Genomic DNA, 10,836 nt, shown 5'->3' with positions numbered 1-10,836 from the left:
ATTAACGTTTCCTTTTGTTATAACCAAAACTAAATTCTTTGTATTTTCTTAGCGTTCGTTTTTTTTTTTTTTGGAAATTCTCAATTCCAAATTCATTAACTCCATTGTAAACTCAATAGAATAGTTCGTGCGAGATGAAAAAAACTATCACAATTAACAAGACTGTGCTACAGAGCCAGGGGTTTATCAACTAAAGCAGGGGTTTTATGCCACATAATATATATAAATTTTAAGGTTATTATTCAAGAATTAGTTGTTGGTTCAGTGGTTTGGATGAGGTTTCCAATCTTGCTAGTGCCATTAATGACTTTCTGCATCAATTATATTTAAAATTTTAGTACTTTTCGGATATTTTAATATTAATTTTTTATCATCAATCTATATATATAAAGTTAACTTTTTCTCTCTTCTCATGATTCCACCTAAGCATCCACATAAACAACATTTTTTCTACATTAAAATAAATTTAAAACATTCATTTAGTGCATATTTATACTACTTATTTAATTAATAGAAAATTTATATAAATAAAAATAAATTGTGTAAATAAATGAAATGTTAAATAAGAAATACTTTCATTTTATATTAGTTAGTGGTAATAATATAATTCAACTTTCATTTTAAATTGATCATAGTTTAAAATTTTAAATGTGTTACTGACTTTAAGAATGTAAGTAAATTTTCAATTTATGGTAGAATAAAAACAACATTTATGTAATTGTACATATAAAATGTTAAAGGGGAAAAAATTGAAAGTGAAATATTAGTTTATAACATGATGAAAAAGAAAATGATTTTAATCCAAATTTAAATATTGAAAGATAATAATTCAAGAGAAAATAACAATAATATGTTTTGAAAATCAATTAAAAATAAATAAAATATCACAATATGAATAAAAAATTTTAAAAATATATATAAATCTCCCGCGCGCAGCGCGGGTCAACTGCTAGTACATTTATATAAGAAAGCCACATTTTTCTAATATGCTTTAAGCCACCTATCGGCTAGGACCGGCCCTGTACAGAGCTAGTGACATGGTTATTGTGATGATATTGATGAACTTAACTGAAGTTTCATTTTCTAGTGCAATAAAAGAAGACAACAAAATAAAACATTTATGGTTAGGACTGAAGGACTTGGGATCTACAAAACGAAGTTGGAAGGCGATATCAAATCTTTTAGGTTATTTTTAAAAAGTTTTTGGGTGTTTTAGTTATAAAATGTAAAACAAAGTTTTTAATGCAAGTTACCGAAAAATTATATAATTGTGTTTTTTTTTTTTCCTTTTATATTTACTGGAATTTCTCGCGTTATTGATTCTTTAAAATATTTGGGTTTTTTAAAATCCAAACCACAAAATTTGTCAATTTGTTCTAGTTATGCCTAGTGTTGTGTAAGTTTGCAAGGTATGCATGGCGAGTGAGTGGTACTGCACAAAGTCTTGGTCGGTAATTATATAATTATTGGATTCTTAAGGAAATCAAGAAAAGTAATGAAACCTTGAAATGGGGATTCTAGGTTGTCTCTTGATTATTCACTTTCTAGATTCGCGGAAGAAAAAGACAATGGAAACGAAATGTGTGTATAGGTTATAACGGATGTCTTACTTGTACCATAGGGAGTGGTCTGTGGAATGCTATTGGGGGGATGGTTTCTATCATGGAAACTAGTCAGTCAAAAAGATCCAACGAAAGCTCGTCCGTACATGATATATATACTTAATATTCACTTGGTCTCGTACGAGGAAATTATATTAACACCAACCAATATAGTAAGAAAGGACAAGCTAATAGGGACAAAGTTAAAAGTTCATGAGTGTGGTGGACTCCAATAACAAGCAGTAGAAAACGATAAGGTATACCGTGTTGTACAATAGCTGCAAAGCATTTACGTATAAGAGTAAAAAGTGTGTGACCCTATGATTGTAACAAACAACCATTCGTTTCTTGGCAGTTGGCATGCATAGTTCACCTTCTCCATCAAACCCATTTTTAGTCTACAAGGACTATTTTCATGTGAAGTCCTAATTTGGTTGGATCTTCTGGTTCGGATAGCTCATCAGCACCAAGTAGCTAGCAATACTTAGTCCAAGAGATGTAGAAAAGAATTCACACGTACGTCCCAAGTAGTCCAAACGAAACGATTTAGGTCGCAGTTGGAATCAAACTATAAGGGTCAGAGGAGTACAATATTTCTTCACCTAGATCTTGGCCTAACAACTAATACTGTATCACATCGCCTTGGTTTCTCAATGGCTTTTGATTACTTCTGAAGTGGTGACTGGGAAAGAAAAAAAAAAAAGTTAGTTCCTTGAAACGAGTTAAGATGATTTTTGGAAAGATATGAACAGAATTGGTCCTTGTCAATTCGAAGCGCATGGGAAAATAATCCGACGAATGAGAAGATAGAAGATTCTTATAGTACGGGCGACGGGACGAGACGCTGGTGCTTAAATAAGTCAGGACCCTCCTCTGTTGAGTTGAGAACCATTCAAACAATAATAATTCATATATTAACTGTTTCAGTCAGCTAGGCCACAAGCGAGGCCCAATTAATGTTGAAATCAGAAGAAACTGCTGTATGTCCTTTTTTTCCCCATAAAAATTTCTAATGGTTTAGTAAAGTTTACACTAAACCGACTAAAGGTATAATCAAGTAAATGCGGATAAATGTCTGATTCTAGAAGAAGCATATCACTCAACCAAAAAGGAGTTCACAAGTTGTAGGGGGAATAGCGAAACTTTGTATTATCGTACGTAATCAACATAGCAATGGATAGAGTACGACCAAAACATCTTCCTCTGGTTTAGAGAGAAATCGACCAAAACGACCATAGTAATGAGTTTGAGCTACGGGAGTTCTTCATTCAGTTCCTTATGGGCTTTTCATTTTCTAAGCCCACCAAATTACAGTAAACCAACAGCCCATTAAACATCCAGACTCCAGACCATAGTTCATTTCTCTGCTAGACGCTTTCTCTCTTTGGCCACTATAGAGTTCATACATTGGCTACAAATCATGTGAACTAGTCTGAGATCGAAGATGAGATTCCTGCATCAATCTATATTAAAAAAAAAACATTCTAGAAATGCATGTAATTAGTTACGTAAAGGGAAAATGTTAAGCCGATCGATTGAACTAAAAAATTGGTTGAAATTTGAAATTGAGCAAATAATAGTGAGACAAGACAAGTCCTAGTAAATGCAATGACATGGAAGAGATCTCTGCATTAAACATGTGCGCCAAGCTATTAACTACCTAAGAAACAAAAGGTTACGTACCCACCAAATTGTAAGAATATTCTTCTAGTTTGTAAAAATCTAGACAACCTTGCCTTCTCTTAGATTTGTGAAGTTCAAAAACTTGAAAGCCCCAAAAGATACATGAAGTGTGCATGGTTGGAATCATACTGTAATACTCAAGCTGTCTGTTCTCAAATAGATTGCGTGGCTTAATATATACCATCATCATCATCTCACCTTGCATTAATTCACTACATAGTACAGTTTATACACTTAAATTATTACTGTCACGTTTTCAAATTATTTGTCTGTCACTACCCTCTGCTCGGTTACCAATGCAATATGGAAATAAAAGTTGCAGCATTGCTTCTGATGATAGCTCTATCGGGTCAGGAACCAAATACATGAGATCTAAATAAAGATACAAAATTTGGATTTTAGCTGGTGCAAACTGAAAAAAGATTTTGTTATACAACCTCTTTTTTCTTCTTTTGTCAGTCCATGCATTTTTCACCTTCCACTTGCCATTATACGTTAGAGGTGAGATAACAAAAGAAGACTAAAAGACAAGCTTCATTTGTCTTAACAGAAATGGCAAGAGAATGGGACAACGGAGGAAGATCCATTTGTTCCTCTAAAAGCAAGAAAAAACCCTATGAAGCTAGTGGCTGCATCGCTGCTCTTTACCACTTTTTTCATTTCCACCATTTTTACCTTCCTTCACGTGACCATCACCACCAATCTAGTATTGATTCTCCTTCCAGAAATCCTAAAGGTACTTTCCCTTCTCTATAGATAAAGGAGCTGGGAGTTTTCTGCAAGACAGTTCGCTAACAGATATGAATGTTATGTTACTGAAACTTTCAGGATTGGTGGCGCCACGAAACAGCTTGGATTTAACAGAGGAGTCTCCATTATCAAGAAACTACAAGCTGGAAAAAGAAGTCTTGAACATCCATGTAAGTCAACACTGATGAGTTCATTACATTTGAAGTGACTTGATTGATGGAACCAACTGAGAATTCAGATGCAGGTGGGCGGGAAAGAGTCAACACTTAGAGCACTTCTCGTTGATAGATCCTCTAGTTACTGCAACTCACCTCGCACCAAGACACCAAACGTGGTGGCTAGACTCATGGGTCTTGATCTTCTCCCGGACAACTTAGACCTTAAGAGATCACCAAGGATTGGAGTAAGAACACATAGACCCTCCAGGAATGGCTCAGGGACAAGATCGTTACCTGTGAGCCCTAGAATCTCCTCTGATTCCGACAATCGTCGCCTCTCTCTTCAGCTAAACAGAGAGAATAAGCAAGAAGAGTCTGCCCGTTGGAGGTTGAAAGAGTTGAAACAAGATGCAAGTCCAAGTCCCAGACAAAATGGGAAGCAGATAAAAGAGAGTGCCACCACCAGAAAATTTGGTATGGATATAACAAATGTGCTTGAGAATACAAGTGCAGGAGCAGCACAAGACAAGATTGAGCATAGCAGGTGTTCACAGAAAGAGAACAAAGCAAGCACTAATCCCACATTGGTGATAAGAAAATATCACATCTCTCAGCAACCAACAAAGGTGACCCTTTCAAAAGGAGTAAACGAATCAAAATGCTCTCCTCATCCAACACCCAAAACTCGAAATAAGCAGAGAAAGGCAACATACGTGAAGTCTGATAGCAGTGATCCTTTAGAGAAGCAGAAATGCAAGAAAATCTCAAATTCAAATGAAACTAGTGTCAACATCTCCGTAGCATCATCAGCTTTCTCTGCCACAGAACATCCTCGGAAACAGGTAAACACTTTGTAAACTTTTCTACGGTATGTTTTAGTTAGTCTCATTGAGGCAATAACACAAACACTTGATAGGCATTCTTACTAACTGATTTTTTTATTAATATCTTGCAGATAAAAAGAGCCGCAGAACCAGAGCGGAAGGCAGATGCGACGATATGCTCTGTTCAGATGTACAAACTCGAGAGGAAGGTTCCTCGAGAACCGCCAAGATCCAATTTTTACGACTCGACCACCATTTCTGCCTACTTAGCGAACGCAAGAGGCACCGTTGCGGAGACCAAGAAACTTGAAGAGGAAGAGGAAAGGGTCGTCGCAGAGATTGAGCGGCATATCGTATACGGCCTCGTGCATGAAACGGTGGAAACGTTGTCGTTGCGGGTTTAAACGCAAACGCAAACGCAAGCGCAAACGCTATTAGATGTGCGGATTAACACCGATAATAACACAACGTCTGCGTTTTAACACGTCTAGGGAGAGGGATTCAAAGCAATGTGCGTTTTACATCTCGCTCCATTACTAATACATGCATGTACCCTAGTTAAAATATCGAAGGATTTAGTTAAGTTTAATTGTTGTAACCAAATCCATAATTCGAATTTTCATATAAAACTGTTATCCCAGAAAGTGTTATCTCTCTATCTTTTGATTCCAGCTGCTGAAGTCAATTTTGAATCCAATTCATAATTAATAGAATAACCAAGTTTATGGTCATTTATGAAGGTGTGAACTATTTAGCGGTCAAAACTATTAAATGTATGGAGTTAATGGCTCAATCGTACATTCGTACGCAAAACTTCTTGGTCTGTGGAGTTATATAAAACTATGATATCGACAATAATGTTATAAAGTTTGACTATAACATTATTATGATTATTAACAAATCTCAAAACGTTCCACCAAGGTTAAAAAAAAAAACACAGCTTTAAGAGGAAGAAAAAAAAGAGAGACATATAGTTGAGAAATCTTTTATACACTAATTTTATTCTAGAAATTTACGCATAGATATAGAAATCGAATTAAAAACATTCTGAAGTAGTAATTATTAATATACACACTTGGATAAATCATAGCACTCGTCAGCTTTCAGGCAATCCAATGAACAAATCAGTTTTGACATCAGATATGTCCATGTTTCCACTACCACAAGACGCTGCACTCTTGTGATCACTCTCTTGAACGTTTCTCGGCTGCATCCACAAGGGCTTTTCTTCGAACTGAAATGTCACAAATTATTTTTCCTAAATTCGATACATGGGAGAAGAAGAGAAACAATAAGAGACGGAAACAAAAAAGTTTTTGATGTTTTTGTCCATGTAGTGCAAATCCTAGCCGATACATCTATTATCTAAAAATATGATATAGTAATGTACATGAATTAGATCCTAAACCCAACAAAAATTCAATACATACGATTTATAGTGGTTCATCCTCGGCAGGAGAGTCACATCTATTTTCTTTCGCTTGCCCTGATTTTAGTGCAGTTAAATTTGGAGCTCCTATAAACCTTTTTTTTCTCTTATCACTCTTTGGCTCCCTCTAAACTAAGAGAAACAATTACTGTACGAAAGTAATATAAAAGGGAGAAATTCTAGGACACAAAATATTCAGTAGGCCTAAATTATATGAATTATCTCTACTTGTTTTAATGAAAATAAAGAGTGTACACTACAATTCAACAACTTAAAAAGTGTATGCTTGTTCAATAATTGATATATGCATGCCACAGATTATATATATGTGTGTACCATTTGATGCAGCTTACTTCTCTCGTTCAAGACACCTTTCCCTCCTGCAATCTAATGGAGTAAAATGAACAAAATTTACAAGGGAAATGACGTAAAAAAGTCCATACCTCAGCCCTTCAATTCTAATAATAAAACTAATTACTAGTACCTCAGCTCTTAGTTTCTCTATCTTATCTTCATTTAACTTAGCCTGCCAAATCATGCATTGAATCCGGATTTAGCAAATACACAAGGCACAAAACGAAATTACATTGTGGTTGGCTGGTTGGATAGCTAATCATTTCGATTTAAAATTTTCACAATAAGACAAATCCTTTTAGAAAATCCCAAGTATAGGACCACTATTGTTCAACGCATTATGTAAACATATATAATAGAGATTGTAATGAGGATAAAGTTTTCTTTATCCTCGTTATCAATCATCTGTTTAATTGTACCTTTCTTGATCTGACAATAGTAAGGCTTTTCTCAATTTGGATAGTTAGCTCCTTGAGTTCCTCCACCGAACACGAATCCAAATCTTGCCCCATCACCCTCCTTAAGATGGTTTCGGCCGGTGTGCATATACAGTCATATATATGTTGCATATCAAGATAACATATGCAGTAGATTTTTAAAAAGTCACACAAAATACCGGCAATGAAGTTGTAGATGATCGATTTTGTTCACCATGATTGCCATTTCCCTCTTGAGCTCCTGCACATATTGCTCTTTTTGGAGTCTCTCTGCCGCAAAAGACTCTCTCCTATATATCTCATATCGTTCCATTATCTTCGTCATGCTGAGTACAATTTTCAAGAATATCTTCATCATTTATTAGTGTATATATATATATAATTTATTATAGCATATATATCAATTTCTGAAAGTGTTATCATAATCAACATTAACATTCACATATGTGCAAATTTTTTTATATGCATATTTGTGCATACATAAACTAAATTAGGCACGTTTGACCGATCTGATGCACGACTAATATTGTGATGAGAACTCAAAAGTTTCCAAGGTGGGATCAGATGATGTACATCTTAATTAAGTTTTTTTTTTGTTTAAGTTTTTAAACCTAACTGATAGTAATTGTTAAACATACGATATGAGAGATCTTAACATGCAAATATATATCTTTTAATTTGTGTGACTTGATTTATTGTAATCAATGATAGTTATAGCATGACCTATTTGTTAGAACAGTCCAAATTAACTCAATAGCAAAAGCATTCCATTTTATGCTATATGATGTACAAACGCCTATAACTATAGTAATAACAGTCTGGTTTAAGTGGTCAAAACTAATCTATTGGTACGCTTTAAATTATTAATGAAACCGAATGTTCTACCATAAATTCACTAAAATACTTAGGTAATGAAACGAACGTTTGAGATAGGGGAAGAAGCCATTAGTTAACCAAGTGAGTATATTATATGATGTTACATGATGAGCAATGGTGGGTTTGATATCATTAGTTGCACACTTGGTCTCTGTAGCATCATATATCATCATATATTGACGATTTAAGATCTTTGGATTTGGTGTAAGAAATTCATTTGCCTCTAAATCCATCAACACACACTCAAGAGTCCTGAAAACTATCTAGGGGTAAAGCTTGAGACCCTGACACAAAGCCACAAGGTCTTGTCTCAATACATCAATTGTACTCCTAAGGTGTTTTCCTTTTCTTAAAACTGTCCAATTGTACTCCTAAAGTGTTTATTTTTATGACATGATCACTGAGGTTTTTTCGTAGTTATAATAACATGTCAAGTGGTTTCAGCATGAGTTCCAAGGCATACTAGGTTCAAAGTTCAAGAGCGCTTTTTGGGAAAACCCTAAATCACTTGCTCGTGCTTGAAGAAGAACTTTATTAACTTAACAAACACATTTTAGTCAATTAATTTGATAAGGTTCTAATTCTTTAAATAAAAATCCGTGGTACTACAAAATAGCTATATGGCCAAAAAAATCAACTTACAAGAAAGAGCATATTTTGGAAAAACCAAATTCAGTGCTGCAAAATATATAGAAATGATCTAGTACGATTTGGAGAAAAAAAAAGAGAGATCAGAAATCTATATGGAGCAATTTCATATATATGCAAGTTTTAACCGTTAGCAAAGTATGCAAGAGCAAAAGATTCAAAGATATATGGAGCATATTATAAATGATCGTATATATAAGAATGAGTATTGGATTAAAAGATTTTAAAAAATGAAATAGTGGCTTACTCAGAGCTAGCGAAATCATATAGTCTTCCATTCTGAGAAAAGACAATGGCGGCGACTTGAGCATCGCACAGAATTGAAAGCTCGTGAGCTTTCTTCAAGAGACCTTTCCTACGCTTGGAGAACGTGACTTGTCTGCTGGTCACGTTCTCGATTCTTTTGATTTCGATCTTTCCTCTCACCATGGATCTTCCTGCCAAGATTAATTAATGTAAACCCTAAAGCTGAAAAATATAATTTTCTTTTAGACAGATGAAAACGAACTCACTTGGATCTCAATTGGTTTCTTGAAAACAGGAGGGAGATTTAAAGAGTAGATCAGCTCTAAACCCAAAAGTCAAGGTGATAACTTCCTCAGAAAATTTTGGAAAAATCTGAGAGAAAGAAAAAGAAACCCCACTAATTAAAACCCTTTTCCTAAATCTGCCAAGATTTGTTTCAAAGGCCTCCAATTAAGACCAAAACAATCCGACCAAGAAAATATGTAATAACACAATTTTTCACATGAAAAGAAAAGAAAGGGGAAAAAAAGCAAACAATAAAAATGTTGGAAAGAGAGACAATGAAAAATGAATGGGTCGCAAACTAGATCCCTCGATGATTTAGTGACTCTTTCGTCTACCTTTCCTTATGCAGCAGGTGACACAAACCCTAATTACTTTCATTAGTCTTGCTCTTCTTCTTTTTTTTCTCTCTCTCTCTCTCGCTCTCTATATGATTTTAATTAGTCTAAGGAAGGGGAAAAAAATTTAGTTAAGCTTCTGATTAATTAATTTTTAATGGGATTACTAGAGGGAGAGAAATAAAGTAAATGTAAATTACTCTATTATCAAATTCAACGGGATTCCAATTTAAATAATATTCTACTTCAACAAATCAAATGGGCCTGAGGACTGTTATAGTATCATACAATTTAAAGTCAATGTCAATCAGGTTTTTCCTTTCAATCAACAAAAACTTTTGAAAAGCAGATTTTGAAACCTTTAAAATAAAACTACCAGAAAACTACGGTATATATTTCCGATTGCTTCAATTCATATTTAATTGACATTTATTCATATTTTCAAATCATATGTTATGCGTTTTACATATATATATGATTATGTTGTCTTTTTTTTTTTTTTTTTTTTTTTGGTCAACAATGATTATGTTGTCTATAATTTAAGTATGATATCTCAAACAAATCCGGTTCGCAATGGACATCATCTCGTTAGGCTTTTCTTTTCCAGGACCATTTTTTTAAGAGTCTCACATAGCAGCATATGCCACATCATATCGCTGCCAACACACACACACACACACACACAAAAACTACCCACAGTCCCACACCATACTAAGGGCATGTCCAATGCAGGTCTCATAACTAGTATCTTAGAAATAAAAGGGAAAAAATTAAATCATTAACCAATAATAAACTAAGAGATATCTCTTATAGAAGAAGTTTTTAGACAATTTGTTAAGTACATGTGTCACTACAAGAGAAGTCAGTTCTATTAATTTACCAAATGAAGTTTTTAAATATTTTTTTTATTATGTTTTAATATCATGTGTTTGTAATAATTTTCATGTTTTATAAAATTTAAGTTTTCAAATTTTTTTTTAAGAACTTCTATTAAGAGTTTTACCATTGGAGATGAATAATTTTAATTATCTTTAAAAACTTTTAATTTTCAAAAAGTACACAATTTATAACTAAAAAATTACTAAAAAACTTTATTAACATACACCCATTGGAGGTGGTCTAATCACCCTTACATATAATTATCTTCAATCATTATAATCAGATAGAAACAACGTTACACAATAATCTTTGGGCTATGCCTTATCACGTC

The 10,836-nt window shown here is 33.9% G+C and overlaps 2 protein-coding genes across 3 annotated transcripts; one reads left to right on the top strand and one right to left on the bottom strand.

Moving 5' to 3' along the window:
• Positions 1–3,797: 3,797 nt before the first annotated feature.
• On the top strand, positions 3,798–5,614 carry LOC17878927. 2 transcript variants are annotated; one of them, XM_006282454.2, is made up of 4 exons: positions 3,798–4,020; positions 4,113–4,204; positions 4,279–5,034; positions 5,148–5,614. In XM_006282454.2, the coding sequence occupies exons 1-4, from the start codon at positions 3,837–3,839 to the stop codon at positions 5,418–5,420; spliced, it is 1,305 nt and encodes a 434-aa protein (XP_006282516.1). In that variant the 5' UTR covers positions 3,798–3,836; the 3' UTR covers positions 5,421–5,614. The 2 variants fall into 2 exon arrangements, with proteins under 2 accessions (XP_006282516.1, XP_023635264.1); XM_023779496.1 differs by having other exon boundaries at positions 3,798–4,204; positions 4,273–5,034.
• A 498-nt stretch (positions 5,615–6,112) lies between these two features.
• On the bottom strand, positions 6,113–9,189 carry LOC17878088 (MADS-box protein AGL71). The gene is made up of 6 exons (XM_023778024.1): positions 9,008–9,189; positions 7,416–7,562; positions 7,219–7,318; positions 6,930–6,971; positions 6,782–6,832; positions 6,113–6,250 (listed from the first exon to the last, which is right to left on the bottom strand). Exons 1-6 carry the CDS (start codon positions 9,187–9,189, stop codon positions 6,113–6,115), a joined length of 660 nt encoding a protein of 219 aa, XP_023633792.1.
• Between the last annotated feature and the right edge of the window lie 1,647 nt (positions 9,190–10,836).

Source organism: Capsella rubella, unplaced genomic scaffold (assembly GCF_000375325.1).
Source record: "Capsella rubella cultivar Monte Gargano unplaced genomic scaffold, Caprub1_0 scaffold_7, whole genome shotgun sequence".
In the NCBI taxonomy this organism is placed as follows: Eukaryota; Viridiplantae; Streptophyta; class Magnoliopsida; order Brassicales; family Brassicaceae; genus Capsella; species Capsella rubella.
This window is presented reverse-complemented; position numbering and strand designations above follow the sequence as displayed.

What these genes read in the sequence shown, in the direction of transcription:
- LOC17878927 (XM_006282454.2), top strand. Translation starts at nt 3,837, where the DNA reads ATGGCAAGAGAATGGGACAACGGAGGAAGATCCATTTGTTCCTCTAAA. An exon ending in AAGAAGTCTTGAACATCCAT is followed by an intron (nt 4,205 to 4,278) that starts GTAAGTCAACAC and finishes ATTCAGATGCAG; the next exon opens with GTGGGCGGGAAAGAGTCAAC. An exon ending in CAGAACATCCTCGGAAACAG is followed by an intron (nt 5,035 to 5,147) that starts GTAAACACTTTG and finishes AATATCTTGCAG; the next exon opens with ATAAAAAGAGCCGCAGAACC.
- LOC17878088 (XM_023778024.1), bottom strand. Translation starts at nt 9,189, where the DNA reads ATGGTGAGAGGAAAGATCGAAATCAAAAGAATCGAGAACGTGACCAGC. An exon ending in TATGATTTCGCTAGCTCTGA is followed by an intron (nt 7,563 to 9,007) that starts GTAAGCCACTAT and finishes AATTGTACTCAG; the next exon opens with CATGACGAAGATAATGGAAC. An exon ending in CATCTACAACTTCATTGCCG is followed by an intron (nt 7,319 to 7,415) that starts GTATTTTGTGTG and finishes AACCATCTTAAG; the next exon opens with GAGGGTGATGGGGCAAGATT.